General features: G+C 51.1%; 1 protein-coding gene across 1 annotated transcript; it reads left to right on the top strand.

Annotated features, from left to right (window-relative positions):
• Positions 1 to 240: 240 nt before the first annotated feature.
• LOC138994833 (phosphofurin acidic cluster sorting protein 2-like) lies at positions 241 to 3,336 on the top strand. Its single transcript, XM_070395027.1, has 2 exons — positions 241 to 1,241; positions 1,827 to 3,336. The coding sequence occupies exons 1-2, from the start codon at positions 250 to 252 to the stop codon at positions 3,334 to 3,336; spliced, it is 2,502 nt and encodes an 833-aa protein (XP_070251128.1). The 5' UTR covers positions 241 to 249.
• The last annotated feature ends 18,918 nt before the right edge of the window (positions 3,337 to 22,254 follow it).

Here is a 22,254-nt window from a genome sequence, read left to right as displayed (position 1 = left end):
AAGTCTCTGAGTTTGAAAGGCCACCATGCAGGTCTTACCTGTGCTAGTCACAGATGAGCGTGTGACTATTTGTCATTTACTCTCTCCTTCGATCACTTGTGCCCCACCTCTTGCCACCAATCATGTCCCTCCTCTGTCCCACCACAGGGGGAGAAACCATCAAGTACCTGTTCGCTGGAAGCAGCTGCAGCTTCCTCACCACCTGCGGGCCTGGCCCGCTCGCCCACTGTGCCCAACACACCAGTGTCCATGACTTTCTTCTCTACCTGGGAGGTGGACTGCTCCAGACCTAGCTGCGTGCCCAGATTGTGCACCTTCACTTTAAAGAAGCTGGTGGTCTTGAAGGAGCTGGAGAAGGAGCTCATCTCCATGGTGATAGCAGTGCAGATGCAGGGCTCCAAGGGCATCTTGAGATCCCACGAGATTGTGCTGCCCAGCAGTGGACCAGTGGAGACTGACCTGGCACTGACCTTCTCCCTGGAGTACCCCCACTTCCTCAAGAGAGGAGGCAACAAGCTGCAGATCATGCTGCAGCAGAGGAAGTGCAATAAAAACCGGACCATCCTGGGCTACAAGACACTGGCCACAGGAGCCATCCACATGGCCGAGGTGATGCAGCGACCCCCCGACTGTGGCCAGGTGCTGAGCCTCAGCAGCAGGATCCAGGGGTCCTCCATCACGGTGGCTGAGATCTGGATCTCCTCCCTGTCCAGTCAGCCCATCGACGACGAGGATGGCAGCATGCAGGGCAGCCCCAAGGCCAAGTCCATGGATCGCTACATGGAGGGGAAATCTGAAAGCTTCACTGAGCTGGACGCCAGCTACAATCTCACACACAGGCAGGACCTGGAAGAAGCTGACTTTGACCTGGAGCAGCCCAAGAAGCAGCAGCAATGCCTGCAACAAAACTTGAAGCAGAAAGTCATGGCATTGCTTCCCAGGTCCAACAAATCAGAAGAGGTCCTGGACTCGGATCAGGACCCTACAGAGCATGTACCTGAGGTGGAGGAGGACATGGACCTTCTCTATGACACCCTTAAGAATCCCAGCCACGGTGGCCCAAATATGGAGGACGATAGCAGCATCCTCAGCAACACCAAGCCCAAGACCAGACAACACTTTGAAGGACTGGAACACTCCAGCTGGCAGACGGAGACGAGGAGCTTACACAGTGCCCGGAGGCAGAATGAGCCTCCTCGGGCGGCCAACTTGCCCATGAAGACCCAGGGCCCAGGCGGTAAGCTGTTCAGTGGCAATGTCTCTGATTTGATGGGCTACAGCACCCCACGCACCGCCGAGGTGGTCAAGAGCTGGATCTTGTCCCTATCGAGCCAGACCGTCGACGATGTGGACAACGCCATGCCGGCCGGCACCAGGGCGGAGGCCACGCATAACTTGTCTGAGGGAGAGTCTGAGATCGTCTTCTCTGAGCTGAAGGTCAGCTATAATGCCGCCCACAGGCATGACCAGGACGAGGATGACTTGGACCTGGAGAACCCTATAGGAAGGAGGAGATCCACCATCAGGCAACAGAACTACCAGCAGAGAGTCGCAGAGTGGCTGGGCAGGTACCAAATGACGGTGGAGGTCCTGGACTCGGAGCAGGAGTGTGAGGAGCAAGTCCCCGATGTGGACAAGGACCTGGCCTTTCTGTTTGAGAGCGTGGTGTGCCCTGGCGACAGTGGCTCAGACGTGGAGGATGATGACCGCCTCCCAACCCCTCCCATGCCTGAGCCCATGACATATTCTGAAAGCCTGTCCAGCCCAGATATGGAGGAGGACGACAGAGTCCTCAGGACCCACAGGCCCAGATTATACTGTGAAAGCCTGTCAAGCGACAGTGGCTCCGAATGGGTGGCCCACAGCATGCCCAACCCTGGGCCGCAGCTGGCACAGCCTGGGGACAGCCCGGAGGCAGGGACCTCTGGCCAGGACATGCTCACTAAGAGGCGCACCACCAAGAACGAGTCTCTGGCCATCCCTTCCACCAGCTCCAAAGGGAAGCAGCCCGCCCGCCGGGGCTGGAGCAGGTCCCTGAATGAGTCGGCCAACAGCCTGATCAAGGAGCGCTGTCCAGTCCCACAGAGCCAACTGCAGGACCCCAGGAAGACTGTGTTCGACCAACTGAACCACAGCCTCATCTCCAACGACTATCTGCCCAAGAACATCATCCTCATCAACACCTCCGACAGGCAGGGGCAGTGCCTGTCGGACGTCCTGCAGCAGCACACGCTGCCCGTCGTGTGCACCGGCTCCATGGTGGATGTCCAGGAGGCCTTCAGCTCCATCATCTCCTGGATACAAAGATACCGCAACTGCAAAACCGAGGCCACAATGCCAGTGAAGATCGCGGTGGCGGGGGACCAGCAGTACTTCAGCACCGTGCTGCGGGTCTTTGTGGAGCAGCTGTCCCACAAGGCCCCGGACTGGCTGGACCACATGCGCTTCCTGGTCATCCCACTGGGTTCCCACCCCTTGGCCAGGTACCTGGGCTCCGTGGATTGCCGCTACCACAAATTCCTACGGGACCTGGCCTGGTGGGAACTCTTCTACCACCTGGAGGCCCCGGATGCTGTGCAGAACATTGTGTTGAAAATCAGAGAGTACCTCACAGGGGCCAACTGTGTCCTCCAGCTGCCCATCGCAGAGGCCATGCTCATGTCTAAGCCGAAGAGCCCGGACGAGTTGTCCTCACAGAAGTTCATTCCCTTTGTGTGGGCAGTGAAAGTTGGAAGAGTGGAGCCAATTTCAGCCACGTCAGAAGACTCAGCTGAAGCCGTCCCCTCATGCTCCAATGTGCTTCTGTCCACCGCCAGGGAGGCCACACACAAGCTAATTTCCTTGTCGTCAGTGAGTGGGGGCCCGTCCTCCCCCGGCCAGAGCGTGGGTGCTGAGCTGATGGAGCTGCAGGTGGATTACTGGGAGGCAGCCCAGCCCACAGACAGGAAGAGGAACGAGGAGAAGGGAGACCTGCCTGAAACCAAAACCACACTCCGGGGCACCTTCCAGTCTCTCCAGGTCAGCAGGCTGCCCAGCAGCGGCGAGGCTGCAGCCGCGCTCACAATGTCCATGACTGTGATCACCGAGGAGAAGAAAAAGAAGGTGATGTCTTTGTCCAAGAAAGACAAGGGCACGGACTTGGAGTCCAAAAGCCAGTGCATCCAGGGCATTGGCCGCTTGGTCTGCTCTGCCCAGAACCAGGAGCACAGGCAGCGGGTCCTCATTGACGGCGTGGAGTGGAATGACGTGACGTTCTTCCAGCTGGCAGCCCAGTGGTCCTCCCACGTCAAGCACTTCCCCGTCTGCATCTTCGAACACAACAATTCCACCTTCTAGCCCCGCCCCTCCCCCTGCCCTTCACCCTGCCTGTGCCAAGCCCAGGAGGACCCAGCTGCTTTCCTGTCAACAGTTCAGTTTACTATAGACACAGACCGTGGAAACACAGAGAAACTGTTTTGAGTTTGAATGCGCTCACAGCCTGGAACCTAAGAGGGTTGCCCTCACTGGGACCCCCAAATGGTCTGTTCAATAACCAGAACACTCCGGCAGGTGGGAGGTCAGGACATCATAGTTGAGATGGAGCATCATGGAAGGTGTGTTTTGGCCTCAGGACCCCCAGCACTGTCAGTGAGAAGGGTTCTGGCCTTGGAGACCTGCCCTTCCTGGGAACCAGGGCTCAGCTTAGCCCTGGGAGCTGGCACCAGCTTGTGTCCAGACTCAGAGCTGGGCGGACAGAGGCAAAGGGCTGGGCTCCCATTGGAGTATCTGCAGCACGACACAGAGGCCAGCCAGCCCAGCCTTGGACCCCAGCTGCCAACCAACCAAGTGGCCCCAGCACCATCCACTTATGGTTCCCAATGAACTCCGGTCTCACAGGGAGACATAGAAAGAGCTGTATGGTGCAGATCACACCGGCACACGAGCTGGACAAACCAGTGCCCTCCTCGCTGGGCAGCGACCCACCTTCGTCCCTACCTCTTCAGGTTATCACAGACCATTTGCTGCCACCCAACTGTTGTACCAACTATTTACAAGGTGAGCAACCTGCCCCTCCACAGCACAGTGGTCATTTGGCCCCTTGCTGGCTGTGAACTCTCAGATCACTGCATCCCTCTGAGTGTTTGTTTCTAAGAACATGAGGTGAATCAAGGAGCAACATCATAGGGTTTTGTTGGGACCTGTAGGGTGTTCCCCTAAAGCTTTCTCTGGGTGCCTGGACAGGGGATAGGTCTTCAGCAGGGGCTGTGGTTGTGCTAATTGTTCCTTTCTCTTCCTCATATGTGATTCTTTCTGGGCCCAGGGCTAAGGTCTTGTCTCATGTCATAAAGTGACTGGAGGTTCTGTTATGGGTCCCTGTCCTGGCTGCAGCCAGAGCAGAAACCCCAGGGGTGAGCAGTGGGGCCCAGGGTCACCCAACTCTCTGTGATGGGGCTGGTTTGGGCTCATTCATTCATCCAATATATCAGAGTCTTCCAGGTACAGACACGTCTCTAGGCACTGACCATAATCCAGTGCACAGAGCAAACCACAAGCCTGTACGGTAGAGCTTCCCTCTAGTCGGGAGCGACTCAGTCACACTAGGCTGCACAGGCTGGGAGTGTCCACAGGACAGCCGATGTGACATCCTCCGCGCCTCCTCTCCCTGTGGCTGCATCTTCCCATATTGTGAAGAGGAAGGTGAACCTGTGTTCCAGCAGAAAACGTGAGTTGCTTTTGGGTCAGAGCCCTGAGGGGAGTATGGGGACTGTGAATTCAAGGTTCTGGCAGAACCCTGGATGCCACACATGGTGGGATTTCTGCAAGAGGACAGAGGTTTGAAGGCTCCTCCTAGAATGAGGACAAGAGTCAGGGAGCTGTGCATATGGATTAGGGTGGTGTGGGAGAGCAGTGGGAGCCCAGTGGTGAGTCAGCCTCTCAGGAAATTCATAGCCGTCCAATCCTAATCCAAGTCTGCCTGCACCCCTCATCAGGGATCATGCTCACTAATTTGGTAGCATCTCCTCAGGGCCAGCTTGCCAAGCGTACCCAGCCTTGAGGGAGTTGAGTTTCAGTGGGAGGCAAAGAACCTCACAGGGGAGCTAGAGAGTTATGCAGCATGTAGGTGCAGGAGCCAAAGTTTGAGGTGATAGGAAGGGCCCTGGGAAGCCAAGGACGGAGACAGAGTTCATTTGTTTGCTCATTGGTCAGCTATTCCTGGAGCACCTACTGTGTGCTAATGAGTGACATGAACAGAGTGGACACCAGCCCTCCCTGTCCTCATGGAGTTGACATTTCGGTGGGAAGGTATGGGAGGGGACAGGGACCCTGAGAGAGCATGTCAGGTTCCCCTGAAGAAGGGGACAGGTGGTTCCCTCATTGATCCAGACTCTCAGTTAGGAGGGCTTTCTGCCAGCCCCTCTTGGGTTACTACGCACTCTCTGCCAGGACTGCCAGGTTGAAGGTGGAGAAGGAGTAGGTCTGGCTTCTGGATGGGCAGGAGCAGCAGGCACAGGGCCCCAGGCTCTCTGAGTGGTGCTCTGGGAGGGCCGTGTAGAAGGAAAGGCCAGGCCTCAGGCTCTGCTTTCAACTTATCTCTCTCCCCAGTGCCGTCTCCTGCATCCTGGGCATCGGGCTGGACCAGCACCACCAGAATTTCCCAGCCTGATGATGCTGTCGGCTTCCACAGAGCTCAACGTTCCAGTCTCCCACCTGCCAAAGCAGGCCCAGTGCCTCCATTCACAGCGGGAGCACCTGAGCCCACTGAGGCCGAGACAGGAGGAGGAGGAGGCCTCTGGGGGTGGTGTGGGTGAGTGTGCCTTTGGAAGGCACACAAAAGGCAGTGAGGGTGGTAACATGTCCTCTTCTTGCATCTACAGAACCAGCTCCAGAGCAACATCAGGAAAACCCTCAAGCGGCAACGCCACCCTAGTGGCCTCTCCAGAGCCAGAGCCGGATCCAGGCCCAGCTTTCACTGAACTTCAAGAGGCAGAAGAACCACCTGCAGCATTGGAGCAACTCACCCCAGTTCCTGCGAGGCTTGTGGTGCCAGATCCCGGGCCACAGCGCGTGTCAGCAGCCACGGCAGAGAGGGCGCCCCCCTACCCCCATTTAGATGTAGTGTTAGAAGTTTTCTCTTCATGTTACATATACTTATAATTTTACTATACTTTTATGATATTTAATAACATACAGTGTACTGTTGAAAACATTTACTGAAATACTACCAAATATCACCTAAATTTAGACTCTATAAAATTTAAGCCTATAAACCCTCAGAGCTTTGAGCAAGTCTGTTTTTCTGGACCCTGACCCACCCAGGGAGAACTGTCCTCACCTTCTCCACCTGCCCTTCCTGGAACCAGGACTCTGCTTCCCAGGGAGCTGGCTCCACCCTGTGCCCAGACTCAGAGCTGGGTGGCCAGAGGCCAAGGGCTGGCCTCCCATTGGGGGCATCCTGAGCCTATCATAGAGACCTGTCAGTCCAGCTCTGGGCCTCAGCTGCCAACCAGCCAAGTTGCCCCAGCACCACTCACTCTGGATTCCAAATAAACTTGGCCCTCAGAGGGGATATATATATATATATATATATATATATATATATATCTGTACCTTGCAGACTGCCCAGGAACATGAATTAGATAAACTGGTCATATCCTTGGTGACTAGCTTCCTAGGCAGCTTCCCCACCTTGGTCCCACCCACCCTTCTGTGTTAATACAGAACATTCATTACTAACTAATGTGTGTGGGACCAACCATGTACCAGGTGAGCCCTGCCCCTCCACAGCACAGTGGTCACTCAGCCACCTGCTTGCTGTGAGTCTTCAGGTTACTGCACCTCTCTGAGTGTTTGTTTCCCTGAATATGGGGAGAGCCTAGGCCCACCCTCATGGGGTTATTGGGAGGGTCCCCCTGGGAAAAGGCCCGCTGGGAACCTGGACACTGGAGAGGTGTGCTGGAGGGGCCGTGGTTGTTCCTATTGGCCATTTTCTCTTCTCCTTAACCAAGCTCCTGCCTTATTTGTGATTCTCATGCCTTAGGCTAAGCTATTTTCTCTTTTGATAAAGATGTTGGAGATTCCATTAGGGGTCCCTGTTCTGGGTGAAGCCAGATTAGAAATTCTAGGGGTGAGCAGGGGGACCCCAGGCTCACGCAGCTATCTGAGATGGGGGTGGTTTGGGCTCATTCATTCAGCAAATGTGCTGCCCCAGGTCTGCAATCCAGTGCTTCCTTCTAGTCAGGAGTGACTCAGTCACACTGGGCTGCACAGGCAGGTAGCATCGACATCACAGTCGATGTGACTTCTTCCTCAAAGTATCGCTGACCTACACGTATTGTGAAGCAGAAAGTGGATCTCTAGACCAGCAGAAAAAGTGAATGGGCTTTGGATGAGAGCCTTAAGGGGAGTATGGGGACTGTGACTTGGAGAAGGTGGCAACACCCTGGGTCTGCAAGATTTCTGAAAGAGGGCAGTGGTCTGAGGGCTTCTCCTCGCAAAAATGGAAGGAGTCAGAGAGCTGTGCATGTGGATTGGGTGGTGTGGGTGAGGGGTGGGGATGTGGCTGCCCATACAGAGAAGAGCTCCCAGAGGCTGGGCTTAGGCAGGAGCACAGAGCCGCTCAGGTCAGTGCCCAGGGCCTGCAGTAGGAGGACTTCCTGGGGTGGGGTCTTGAACTGGGACTTCAGTGATGGAGATGGGAGGTTCCTGCCTTGGAAGGCACACAAAGGCAGTCATGGTGGTAACATGTTCTCTTCCTGGATCTACAGAAGCAGCTCCAGAGCAAGACCCAGAAACACCTAAAGAGGAACCGCCAACTCTGGTGCCCTCTCCTGAGCCAGAGCAGGCTCCAGGCACAGCTGTCACTGAGCTCCCAGATGTGGACCCACCTGCAGCATTTGAGAAACTCGCCTCAGCTCCTTCAGAACCTGAGGCCCTAGATCCTGGGCCACAGCGAGTGTCCGCTGCCAGGACAGAGAGGGCTCCCTCCCCTCCTTCATATGAAGTTTTAAAATATTTGTGTTTATCATATACATGTTTATAACTTTACTGTATTTTTCTTATACTATTCAGTAACATACAGACTAATTAAAGAAAATGTAATGAAATACTCTTAAACATAAATTTAATTTAGATTCTATAAAATTTCACTCTACAATCCTTCAGAGCCTTGAGCAAGTGTGTTTCTTCTGGGCCTGCGTGGTGTTACTATGAGTCATAGTTTGGGAAGAATTAGTCTCTCAGGAGCCATCTGCTCTAAGGATATGACGTTCTTGAGGCCCAGGACAATGGGACTTTGGGGGAAATTGACCGACGAGCATTGGGGCAGGGACCCTTTATGTCAGGGCTGCCCCTGGGAACCCACATTTCATTTAACTTCATCTCCCACCAGCACATGGACAAAGCCTGGTCCTAAGCGCCCCCTGGCGTCCACGTTGCAGAATGCTGTAGGGGCTAACCAGCAGCAGGCAGTTCCTGTAACCTGACTGCAACCTGCACCTGGACAGAAAGTCCACCCTGCTCCACGCGCACTGAGCAGCATTCTGAGCATCTCCTCTGTTGGCCCACAGCACTGAAGAGGGGACAGGAAATGTCCCAGAACCCGGGGTTCACACTCATCTCCTCCACACCCACCGCTTCCAAATCTCTGGGGTCAGAGCCTGTCTCTGCCCTCAGACCCTAGGCTCTGGTTCAGCTCGGTTTTTCCTGACGCTCGTCTGTCTCACCAGAGCCCAGCAGCCACTCTTTCTGACGCCCGAAGGCTGAACAAGGTTGTGGAGACAGCCTGGCTTCTCCTTTTACATCAATCCTCTTCGGTGCTCTGAACCCCCTGGTGAGGATGGACTACAGCCTTGTACGGCACCCGCCATGGCCCAAGCTACACTGACTCAGGGCAAATGGGTATTCACTGTGGACCACACCCAGGGTCACTGCTCTCAAGGAGATCAGCCCTGTAGGTTGACACGGAGAGAAAGGAAATTCGAATGGAGTCTGATGAGACCTACCGCTGACCCTGAGGGCTATAAGCACTGAGAACGTGAGCCCATCGCGGGAACGTTGCGATTCCTAAACCAGAAAGATGAATAAGTACTTGTCTGCCCTCTTCATCCTGATTTCACAATGGCAGCCGATGAAGGCCTGTGAAATTAAATGAGGTCTGGGAATCAGGGGGCAGGTCTACCTTAGAGGTCCATGGTGATGGCAGTGCACTTGCGCGCACTAGCAATGGGCCTGGAGGGGCAGCTGCCTGCCTTGCGTGGAGCGTCTCCTTACCTTGGAAGCTCAGAACTGTGTTCTCAACAGAAGCTGTTTCCTATTTCAAATTACACTTTTCAGTTTGGCTCTACTTTGCAGGGTCCTTTCTAAGTTTCACAGCCATTCTCCAAACTGGAGGCAGAGGGTGTTAGAAATGAGGGGCGGGGGCTGGAGGGAACTGGGAGGAGAAAAGGAGGGAGATAGGAGGGCAGGCCCAGGGCCTGGTGTGGGACGACTGTGCTAGTGACCTATTGCTGAGAGTTACCCCACACTAGAGACTTAACCAACACACACTTATTAGCTCACTCGTCTGTGACGAGGAATCCCCCAGGGCTCAGCTGGGACTTCTGTGGTCTCACCTGAGGCAGGATCTCTGTCACTGAGGGTCTGAGCTCACTCAGGGGAGGTGGGTCTTTGGGATTCAGTTTGGATGGAAGGCCTGACTTTCTATCTGTTGGTCTCATTCGGTGCCAGGCCATGTGGGTCTCTCCAGATAGCAACTCATAGCACAGAGGATTATTCCTCAGGAGAGAGAGAGAGAGACAGAGAGAGAGAGAGAGAGAGAGAGAGAGAGAGAGAGAGAAACAGATCAGAGTGAGCAAGTGGGTAAGCACCAACTTTTAAAAAACTTTTCAGGGTGGGAAGAGAGCAACCTAAGAACTTGTATGCATATATGCATAACCCAGGGACACAGACAATAGGGTGGTGAAGGCCTGTGGTTGGGGGTAGAGATCGAATAGAAGTTGTCAATGGGGAAAAAGGGGGACATATGTAACACTTTCAACAATAAAGATTTCAAAAATAAATGAAATGGATTTGCTTTAAAATTATTAAATTAATTTTTTTCAAAAATTGACTAGAGAGAGAGAGAGAAACATCAATGTGAGAGAGGAGTATCAACTCATTGCCTCCTGTATGCACCCCAACTAGGGATCAAACCCACAACCTAGGTAGGTGCCCTGATCCTGAACTGATCAGCAATCTTTCAGTGCACAGGATGATGCTCAACCACTCTGGACGGGCCAAGCACTGACTTTTAGAACCAAATCATGGAGGTTGTGTTGGATCCCGTTGCCGTCTTCTATGGGGTCACTACTGACACCCACACTTACGGGGAGGCACACATTCACACCACAGGAGGAAGGTGGAGACCATGGGGAGTCACTGAGGAGGGAACCGGTGACCTGAGAGGTCCATGCCTTGCCCAGGATCACAGACGATCAGAATGCAGAGCCTGAGATAAACCCAGCTGTGTCCTTAAAGGTGGTGTCCTAGGTGAACCCAGGTTTGCTCAGGGCTCTGGATAAGGCTGTGCTGGTGGAATCGTGTACAGACATGGAGATGGCATGGGGGAGAGAGTGGGCATTTAGCACCCTCGACAGTATTTGTCTGAAAAGGCGCCCAGATCTGGAATCACAAAGGTGCACCTCTGTCCACAAACCACCCTCAGTGGAGGGAGCGGGGCCCCTTATGCTGACCTCATGCCTACGCAGTCCTGAATCACACCCTCATTGGATAATTGGGAAACAGAATCCCATTGTCAGGCAGGGATTGGCCAGTGTACGTGACATTCAGAGTCCAGAGTTCAGGAATGCTCAGGCCTTCCAGGCCAAGGCTCCCCCTTTCACCACAAAGTTGATCCTGAAATTAGAAATCCTGACGTACTGGGCAGCTCCTGCCTGCTCCTTCCTATGTGGGGGCTGTTTTGTTCTGGGATCCAGAAAGGGAGCACTGCATGTGGGCCCCCCCCCCCAACACACACACACTAGATGTGATGACCTTGGGTGAAATTAGAAGAAAAGCAGACACAGAGGTGACAACAGGAAGGAAAAAGAGGTTGGAGGCACTACCTACATATAACAGCCCTCCTGGTACTTCACAGCTCCTCCCCTACATGAGCCTGAACAGCCCTAAGAAGCACTTGCTCCATAACCCATTGTGCAGGCAGGAGAGAGACGGGCCCTGACAGGCAGAATGACTTATCCAGGATCAAGAAGCATAAGAACGAGGGGTTGAGTCTGAGCCCAGATCGGTTTCCTCAACTCTGGGGCCATGGCTGCACCCAGAGCTTCTAGGAGCTAGAAGTCAATTCCAGGTATGAGGTCACTATCCCATAGAACTTAAAACTTAGAACCTCTGTAACCAGGCAACTAATTTTAGCCCACCAGGCAGCTCACTTGCCAAGAGGCATTTGCCAGAGCAAGATGTTCTCTTGCTGCGTTCCCAGTGATGGGTGCTCTTGCTTCCGGAGACCCTGCAGTGAGAGCTTTTTCAGACGGTGCAGACGTTGGTTCAACCCTTGTCCCCGATGTATCTGTCCACTTTCTGGAATTTCGCCTCAGGTAACACAAGGTGGCCTGGGTCACACCCATTCAGGCCAGGCCACCTCTGTGCGCCATCCCTGTGCAGCCCACGTCCCCTCCCCTTCATGTGTTGGGAAGAGGGACCAGAAGGGAGAACCCTGGGGCAGGAACAGCTTTAGGGGCAGTGGATAACCTAGAGGTCCTGCTGTGATCAGACCTCAGGACAGGGCAGGCAGGTGGAGATGGGCTTCCAGAGGGGTCCCTTATCTGTGCCAATGGGAACCCTAGCCCTCAGACTGTCACACCTTTTCCTCTGCAGTGGATTTCTGAGCGGATCACACTGTGTGTGTGTGTGTGTGTGTGTGTGTGTGTGTCTGGAGTGTAGGGTCACAGAGGTCACAGAACCAGCAAGACAGGGCTCTGAGGCTTTCTTCCTGGGGACTGGGAGCTGTCTTTGCAGAGATCCGCACAGGAGAACAGAGAGGAGCTGACTGATGGCGTCCTCATCTCCATGTCTCTGCAGGAGGCACAGGTGCCCAATACATCATCCAGCGTTCAGCACGGCCGCAGGGTGAGTGCAGGTGCTTAGGTGATCCAGACTCCAGGATCCCATGTTCACATCATGCTCAGCAGGGAGGTCTCTGGCCTGGATAAGAGGTAAAATGATAGACACGCACGTCTTTCACTGAGGTGTGTGCGGGACAGTTAACAGTGAACTCGGTAACAATGAGGGATGTGTGGTCTCTGCAGAGAGCAGAGCGGTGCCTGTGCTCTGAGGGGTCTGACTAAAGAGGAAAATTACTTTGACATTCCAAAAATATGTTGTTATGGATACAAAAAGACAATAGACAGGCTCAGTTAACATAAAGATTGACTTTTTTCAGGAAAGATGACAGCCTAGGACACCACTACCCACCAGAAGCTGCTTTCAGTTAAAAAAAAAAAATGCCAAACAACACTTTAGTTTCAGACAGTCCTTTTCAGTTACTGTAGGTCTCTGAGTTTGCAAGGCCGCCAGGTGAGCATGTGGTCCCTATGATCACTCCTGTCCCACCTCTTGCACCATCACTGAGTGCTTGGGGTTCAGTCTGAGCTGCAGCCCCAAACTCACCTGGAAGTTTCTGAGCTGCCTCTGATGGCATGTGCCCCCTCTCCCAATACAGGATAGAAATCAGACCCCCATCTCAGCACCCGCGGGCCTGGAGAGCATGCCCGCCACACTGAACACACAGGTGCCCATGAACTTGTTTTCCACCTGGGAGGTGGAATGCTCCAGCCTCACCTGCCTGCCCAGGCTGTGTAGCCTCAACTTAAACAAGCTGCTCATCTACAGGAAGCTGGAGAAGGAGCTCAGCGCTGTGGTGATCAGTATAAAAATGCAGGGCTCCAAAAACATCTTGAGGTCTCATGAGATTCTGCTGCCCCCTAGTGGTCAGGTGAAGACCGACCTGGCGCTGACCTTCTCCCTGCAGTACCCTCACTCTCTCAAGAGAAAAGGCAACAACTTACAGACCATGCTGCAGCAGAAGCTGCGCCTTAACAACCAGACCATCCTGGGTTACCAGACACTCGCCATGCGCACCATAGACATGGCTGAGGTGATTCAGACATGGCTGAGGGTGGCCAGAGGCTGAGCCTCCATAGCACCATCACGGAGGCCTCTGCCCACGTGGATGAGGTCAACATCTCCTCCCTGTCCAGCCAGCCCATCGACCCTGAGGACAGCAGCCAGAAGGCCAGCCCCAAGTCCAAGTCCCTGGTTCATTACTCAGAGATGGAGTTTGACATATTCTCGGATCAGCAGGGCAGCTATGATCCCGGGCATGAGCTGGACCAAGAGAAGGAGGACTTTGACTTTGAGGAGCCCAAAAAGCAGCGCCAAAGTGTAGTAAGATCGCCACTCACCACCAGGCAACAAGATGCCAACGAGAAAGTTGAATCTTCGGGTCACTGCATGTCTCTAAGTGATTGTTCCCCAGAAAGTGAGGCTCAACAGGGTTATTGTAGGGTGTCAGTGAGGTGCCTCTGAGTGCCTGGACAGTGGGGAGGTTTGCTGGAGGGGCTGTGTTTCAGCCAATTGGTCATTTTTTCTTCCTGTTGATAAAGTCTCTGCTAAATTTGTGATTCTCCTCAGGGCTCAGGGCTAAGCAGTTTTCTCATTAGATAAAGAGATTGGAGATCCCGTTATGGGTCCTGGTCCTGGGTGAAGCCAGATCAGAAACCCCAGGGTTGAGCAGTGGTGTTCATACTCACCCAGCTGTCTGAGATGGGGCTGGTTTGGGCCCATTCATTCAGCAAATATATGAGAAGCCCTGCCAGGTACAGACACGTCTGTAGGCACTGACCATAATCCAGTGCACAGAGCAGACCCCAAGCCTGCACTCCAGAGCTTCCTTCTAGTTGGGAGCGATTCAGTCACACTAGGCTGCACAGGCAGGTAGTGTCCAAGGGACAGCCGATGTGACGTCCTCCTGGTGGTCTCTATCTATGGCTGCACCTTCCCGTATTGTGAAGGGGACAGTGAACCTCTGTTCCAGCGGAAAGTGTGATTTGAGTTTGGCTCAGAGCTGTGAGAGGAATATGGGGCCTGAATTCAAGATGCTGGCAGAACCCTGGATCTCACTCATGGTGGGATTTCTGCAAGAGGGCAGAGGTCTGAGGGCTTCTCCTAGGAAAAAGGGCAGGACTCAGAGAGCTGTGCATGTGGACATGGGTGGTGAGGGTGAGTGGGGAGGTCAGTGGACAGAGTGAGCCCCTCAGAAAATTTATACCCTTCTGCTTCTAATCCCAGCCCATTCTGCACCCCTATCCAGGGACCTTGCTCACTAATCTGGTAAAACCCCGTCATGGGGAGCTTGGTTGTTGCTCTCTATCCATGGGTGTTAACTGTCAATTAGAGGAGAAGAACCCCACAGGGCAACTAGTGAATCAGGCAGCTCGTAGGTGCAGGAGCCAAAGTTTGAGGTGTTAGGTCTCTGGGCAGCCAGATGTACAGATGGATTTTCTGCGTTCATTCACTGGTGAGCTATTCCTGGAGCACCTACTGTTTGCCAATGAGTGACATGAACAGAGTGGACACCAGCCCTCCCTGTCCTCATGGAGTTGACATTTCGGGGGGAGGGTAGTGGGAGGGTACAGGGACACTGAGAGAGCATGTCAGGTTCCCCTGAGGAAGGAGACAGGTGGTTCCCTCATTGCTCCAGAGCTGTCAGTGAGGAGGGCTTTCTGCCAGCCCCTCCTGGGTGACCAGGCCCGTCTCTCCCAGGACTGCCAGGTTGAAGGTGGACAAGGAGCAGGTCTGGCTTCTGGATGGGCACGAGCAGCAGGCACAGGACCCCAGGCTCTCTGAATGGTGCTCTGGGAGGGCCATGTGGAAAGAAAGGCCAGGCCTCAGACCCTGCTCTGTCTTTCTCCCAGGGCCATCTCCTATATCTTGGGCATCTGGCTTGACCCTGAAGATTTTTTAAAAAATATATTTTATTGATTTTTTGCAGAGAGGAAAGGAGAGGGACAGACAGTTAGAAACATCAATGAGAGAGAAACATTGATCAGCTGCCTCCTGCACAACCCCTACTGGGGATGTGCCCACAACCAAGGTACATGCCCTTGTCCGGAATTGCACCCAGGACCCTTCCGTTCGTTGGCAAATGCTCTATCCACTGAGACAAACTGGTCAGGTCTGAAGATTTTTATTAGCTACCAGAATTTCCCAACCTGATCATTCTTTTGGCCTCCGTAGACTCACCTTTCCAGTCTCAGACCTGCCAACCCAGACCCAGTGTCTCCACTCACAGCTGGAGCACCTGAGCCCACTGAGGCGGAGACACAGGAGGAGGAGGAGTGGGTGGTGTGTGTGAGGGGAGGACACGTGGCTGGGCCACACAGAGAAGAGCTCCCAGAGGCTGGGCTTAGGCAGGAGCACAGAGCCGCTCAGGTCAGTGCCCAGGGCCTGCAGTCTGGAGGACTTCCTGGGGTGGGGGCTTGAACTGGGACTTCAGTGATGGAGATGGGAGGTTCCTTCCTTGGAAGGCACACAAAGGGCAGTCATGGTGGTAACATGGTCTCTTCCTGGATCTACAGAAGCAGCTCCAGAGCAAGATGAAGAAACACCTGAAGAGGAAACCCCAACTCTGGTGCCCTCTCCTGAGCCAGAGCAGGCTCTAGGCACAGCTGTCACTGAGCTTCCAGATGTGGACCCACCTGCAGCTTGTGAGCCACTTGCCTCAGCTCCTGGGAGGCCTGTGGTCCCAGGTCCTGGGAGGCAGCCTGTGTCAGCTGCCCTGGCAGAGAAGACTTCCCCTCCCCAGTAATAGCAATTTAAGAAATTTTTGTGCTTATCTTGCACATACCTAGAAGTTTAGGGTATTTTTCTTACACAATTGAGTAAAATAAAATGTTTTTTAAAATAAAATTTAATAATATTATATTAAAAACAAATTTAAATTATATAAATTTTAACTCTATGATCCTTCAAAGTATAAATTCCAACATCGAGTATATTCACAATTTTTCGCAACTGTTCCATAGCATCAGAAACATGCTTCAGTTCCACAACATTTTCAGAACCCAAATCGGAGGTATGTGTCCTGACCAGGAATCAAACCTGCAACCTTTTGGTGTATGGGTGACTCTCCAACCAACTCATGAGGCACCTGTCCAGGGCGAGAAAGAGCAATATTTTCATTTGAATTTTTCATTCTGGTTTAAACTGCAGTTGGGTATCTTTCGCGTACTTTGGCCTATTCCTTCTTTTGGAATTTCAGTTTGAGACCTTTTGCCCTCTTTTCCATTGGATTGTTAGCAAATCTGAATTGTCACGGATGTCAGCTTGTTGCCATGTAACTTGCAAATGGTTTCTCTAGCTTGCCATTTGTCTCCGTTTGATGTGTGTTTTGCCAAATAGACGCATTGCATTTTGAAGTGGTTGAATCTGTCTTCTCTTATCATGCTCTTTGATTTTGTCTCTCACTTTGAGTGGAAAAGATGTTTTCCATCTTATCAGGAAGAAGGCTAGGTTGTATTGTTCTAACAGAGCCCTAAATCTCCATGGTTTGCAGCAGCAAAGGTTAATTTCATTGTGATAGTTAATTTCAGATGGATTGAAAAAGAGTTCCTGTTTTTCAGATTGTTCATCTTTTTTTTTGTTTTTCTTGTAAGGATGGAAGTAAGGACTTCCAAGCTCTTATATGTCAGAGTGGAAACCAGAAGTCAAATATTTATGTGATAATGGCCTGTGGGGACATGACTTCCGTTTCCCCCTTTCTAGCAGCTACCAATTTCCGAATCCAGCCATTTCTGGGGGTGTTATTCAGGGACCCAGAGTGGAGGTATCAGCACATCTAACTGGCCAGACCAGTGATGATGGTTGTATGTGGACATGTGACTTCAGTGAGTTTAATAAGATTCTTTATACTAGTGACCAGAAGAAAATTCTGGATGCTTTCAATGAAATTAGAGCAGTCTGTGAGTGAGAGAAAGAGACAGAGCTGTTAGCCTGTAAGAGTTGGGAACCAGTGGACTGAAAGTTCTTGGTTTTGATTTCAGTCAAGGTACATACCTCAGTTTCAGGCTAGATCCTTGGCCCTGGTCTGGGCAAGAGAAACTTATTCTTGAGTGAGGATTGACAAAAAATTTTTAGTGATAATAATGGCACTGCCACTTGCATTAAAACCTTAGGCATTTTAGCTGAGTTCTTTAAGTCTTGTTCTTTTCACAGGAAAAATGAGTTGCAAGGATAAAACTGAATAATAAAGTGCTTAACATAAAGAGTTGGCATGTGGTAGGCACTCAATATATATTTCCCATTACTATTATAAATACATATGTATGTCAACAATCATCAGGTGGAAATACAATGTGTAACATCAACAAAATAATCTAAAACAGTAAGATGTGCTTCCCTGGGCACTTGAAGAAAAATGTCAAGGGAAATCTCAAGGTCCTTGTCCCCAATCAAGGAAGGATTCAAGCGATCACTTTTGATCCACAGGCATTTATTGATACCTAATGTGTGTCTACTCCTGCCCTGGGCACCTAGGCACAGAGCTACCAGACATGGAGGAAGTTTGGTCCCTGACCTCCTGGGACCAGGTCATAACCTTGTGCAAAGGGGAAATAACAAGACGTGCTAACCTGGATTATCTCTGATCCCAGAGATAAGACCCGGTACCATGGAGCCCCAGGGAAAGGAGGAACTAGGCTGAGAGGGAGCATCAGGAGCACCCACCAGGTCAGGCATGAGACTGCCTCAGGGCTCCCATCTGTGTCCTTACTAATGAGGCTGCAGGGAGGCTCTGCTTCCTCTTCCCTCCAGGTTCCTTGACTCAGATGCTGCATTAATCACTAGGAAGGCCTCTGCCATCCAGTTCCACCCACTTAGTGGGTAATAGTTTGAATTATTTGGAAAGTCTCTCAGAAAACCTGTTCCCCATCGCAGACATGGGTCTCCACAGGGCGAAGGAAAATAATGGGTAGGGAGTTGGGTAGTAGCTGTTGTTTTGATTTTTGTTTTCTTGGTTCAGGGCTCTGTAAATCACATGCCTCAATTCATGGCACCTTTTCGCCACCATTCCTTGCAAGACAACTTCCAGGTTTTATTGTCTCTTATTACAGCTAATCTCCATTTCCTTCTTCTCCCTCCACATAGTAGCCACTTCAGATTGGCATGTGTGCTTGAAGAATTTGTCTTTGTCTGCCTGTGTGTTTTATAGACGCACATGGTGTTGTGCTGTGTGGATACTCAAATCCCTGCTTCTCTTATCTTCTTCCAAACCATTCTCTCTACACACAGACCAATTTTCTTAGTCTAAATTGAACCCTATCACTTTTCTGCTTAAAGCATTTCAAAAACTTCCTATTACAATTAGGGAAAAAACGGAAACCAGCCTATGAGGTCTACTTGTCGGCTCCTACATACATCTCCAACCTCAACCACTATCCTTCTCTTTCTTCTGCTCCCCACTCTTCAGCCACACTGGCTTTCATTCAGTTTGCTGAATTCACAAAGCTCTTTCATCTCAGTGCCTTTGCCTTCTCCCCCTCCCACACCTCATCTCTTGGAAGGGCTTTCTCTTTCTCAGCCTTCAAGCCTCTCCTAACTGTGGACATTGGTGCAGCCCTTTTGGAGAGACTTTGGCAATATTAGTCATCTGGGGCCAGGTTCCCTGGAAGCAGTGACTCCTGGGGACTGGGACAGAGTGTAGTGAAGGAGGGACCTCAGAAGAAGAAGATGGAGGGAGGTGAGCAGAGATGTGGACTCAGCACATTACGTTCAGCCTGGGCTTGAGAGGGGATCTGGAAGAGGAATTGTACCCACAGAGTGAGTCCCATTGGAGGTCAGGAGCCAGGCTTGTCTACCCGGTGCCAGTCATTACTGGCCTCTGGCAGATCCTACATCCCAGGGCAGTGGAGGGGGAGCACCTACCCCCTCTGGACAGGAAAAAGGCCCTCAGGAGCCATGAGCAGCCAACATCCACAGCAGCTGGGAGGCGGGGATGGCTGAACCAGCCAGTGAAGTTGCACCCACTAGTGAGACCTAAGGTGTGCATGGCCTTCCTCCTAGAAACTCATTCTTAGCAACATTCTCTAGAGAAGCTTCATTCACGTGCCCATGAAGGATTCCAGAAAGTCCATTTCAGCATTGTTTATGGTGGTGGAAAACTAGAGATAACCTAAATGTCTTTTAACGGGAGAATAAAGTAATCATAGTACATGCCTATTAAAGCGGTAAAATAATGGACTGGAGTATGTGTAGCAAAAGCGTAATTTGAGTGAAATAGCAAGTTTCAGGATACATTCTGAATGATGCTATTGAAGTAAAATTTCAAAAATACGAAAACAACCCTGAGGATATTTTGTGAGTACACGACTTTCGAGTAAAATTATAGAAACCTACTTAAGGACAAGCGCAGAGTGGATGATAGTAAGTAGCCTTGGGGAAGGGAAAACTGGGATGGAATCAGTTCAACCGTCTGCCAACGGTCACCCTAATGTTCTATTTAAAGACACACATGCATTGGTAGCATTTTAAGATTTAGTAGTAACACAGGTGATCACAATTTATTCTACATATATTTTATTCTTTTACATTTAGTCCATAATATTCACACTTTAAAAACTACAAAAATATTCATGTGGTTATATGTACACCTACAGTGATATTTTGCTTCTCCACCCCCCAGAGCCCCCAGTGTTATCATTTTACTTACAAATGACAGCAGAAGAAAGTACACAGATGATCCATTCTCTTTTTTTAGGCTCCATCACAGCAGTTTGCCACATTTCATCATATCACATGAGTTTGTTAGCCATGCTGTTCATATACAATGCAATTAACATCACGTGAGGGTGTTTATGTCAGTAGGGAAATACTCATAAAAAGGCTAATGTCCTTTATGGAATTGACATTGATACGGTTTTGGAATCCACTTATTCCAGGTGTCTCTTTGCCATCTATTCTAGCCAATATTTCCAGTGGTCCATTCCCACCCAATGATGCTGGTCTGAAGAGCCAGGTTCATGCTCTTAAACTCTTAGGGATATATTTTGACACAGCATGCTTTTTCCCCTGTATCCCAGCTGAGCAAATGTTATTCAAAATGTGATCAGTTCAAGCTTCAGAATGAGAGGCATATGTTATAGGTTCTACTATGGTGACTTTTAAAAAAATTTTTTTGTTTGTTTTTGATGGAGATTCTTAATGCCCTTTGGACTTAGCAAAATTATGTATATTCTAGAGGCCTGGTGCACAAAATTCATGCATGGGTAGGGTCCTTAGGCCTGACCAGTGATCAGAGCCGATCTCTGGGCCAACCGGCAGTGTGATTGAGGGGCCTCCGCTGGTACCCACCATGGCCGGCCTGGCTCTGCCAGCTCACCAGTCCCGTGGTCCTCTCCCCCCTGCCCCGTTTCCCTTTCCCTCACTTCTGCCAGTCACCTCCCTCTGTCAGGGGGCCAGCGGGAAGATCAGGGGAGCCCCTGCTGGCCCCCCTTGGCTGGCCTGAGGCCTGCAGGCTGGGGGCAGCTCCTGGTGGTCATGTCATAGCGACCAGTCATTCCACTGGTCGTTCCGCCATCCCGGGCTGCCAGCTGGAAGAACTTCATGTCATTCCTCACCACACCTTTGAGGAGGACCTGCAGCATGTTCTGCTGGTGTTTGGTTCTGCAGACCAGGAAGCTTGTGCCCTCCACACACACTGGCTTTTGGACTCCATGACCTTGTCCTTGGTTTTCTTGGGCAAAACCAGTGCTTTCTTTTTCTTCTCCTTGGTGCCACCATCATGGAGATAGTGGGTGTTGCTGCAGCCTCACCACTGCTGGGCAGCCTGCTGACCTGGAGAGAGTGGAAGGTGCACTTGAGTGTGTTGTTGGCGGTAGGCAGGTCTTTTTTCTCTGTGTCTCTCTTCCTGTCTGTGGGCTGGACTGCCATCCAGTAATGCACCTGCCGCTCCATCAGCTTGGTGCCATCGCCCTGGCTGGGGGAGGACACGCCTCCACTCAGGGATGGGGAGGAGAGAAGGATGTGTGAGGCCTCCTTGTTTGCCACAGACCTGTATGGCGTTCTCCGGCATGTTATACAGAAGATATCCACCTAAAACTGATCAAAACGCAGTTGTCTTTGTGTGCCTAAATCACCTTTTTGGAATGCGGTAAGATTCAGAAAAATGCCAGCTCTAACATTAAACTGAATGAATGAATGGAAGCATATCTTGATTTGGAAATGAGATTCTAAGGGTAAGCACAAATAAATTCTTTTAAAAAAGAAAAGAATTAGAAATTTTAGGGACTGACCCTGAACTCTTCTGAAGCTATTAAATGCTAACACCCCATCTCCCCCCTTTTCTAGCTCCCCCACTATATCCTTCCCCTTCCCCCTTCAGTCCCCATCCACTAGCATTCCCTACTGACTTAAGGAAAAATAAGAATAGGAATTCTACCAGCTCCCTTTGGAGAAAAGCTGTTCTCAGCCAGGGAGGAACCAGCAATTGTTCCTTGTTTTCTCTATGACCTGCTGGGTGCATAAAGGCATTTAACTGTTAGAACATGTAATCCTGGCTATTCTAATCTATGCCAATTAATATATCTCCTGGTTTCTGCAAGCAAATGTAGCACAATTATTAAAAAAAGGTTTGCAAGAAAATTTCTGTAAAGAAGTCTGTCCACTGTTAGGATTATAGGAAACTGAAATAGGATTTAGGAAGAGAAAACCAAGAAAAACAAGCATAAGGTTGACCCAAGGGTGTTTCCCTTCCTCACTGATAGTTTAGGAGCTGGTGAAATTATCACAGAAAGGGAAGCCATGAAGACCCCTGTAGATACTGGAGCTACTTTATTTGTTCCTAACCACATCCAGCTAATTGTCTTCTCCTTCAGAGGAAAGCTTCTGTACAAATGGCAGGAATATTTAACCAATGTCTGTTTTTTAATCAAAACCTGTTTCCTTCCAGCTAGAATATGTGTATCTCACCAGGCAGGATGGTCATTTCCTCAGTATTGAAAAGGAGCTCAGCTTTGTAACCCACAGCTGTGCCCGTCTGTCCACAACCCCCCCAGGGGGAGGGAGCTGGGCCCCTGTCTTCTGAGCTCAGGCTTCCTAGTATGCAGTTCTGAACCCAACCTCAGTGGAAAATTGGGAAACTCACCTCAGTAGAGTGGCAGATGCTGCCCAATGTACCAATGTCCACGCCATTCAGAGTCCAGAGTTCAGGAATGTTCAGACACC

This window comes from Myotis yumanensis, unplaced genomic scaffold, assembly GCF_028538775.1.
Source record: "Myotis yumanensis isolate MYYU_CA2020_CCGP unplaced genomic scaffold, mMyoYum1.0.hap1 SCAF_16, whole genome shotgun sequence".
Classification (NCBI taxonomy): Eukaryota; Metazoa; Chordata; class Mammalia; order Chiroptera; family Vespertilionidae; genus Myotis; species Myotis yumanensis.
The sequence above is the reverse complement of the archived record's forward strand: the minus strand, read 5'-3'. Positions and strand labels throughout refer to the sequence as shown.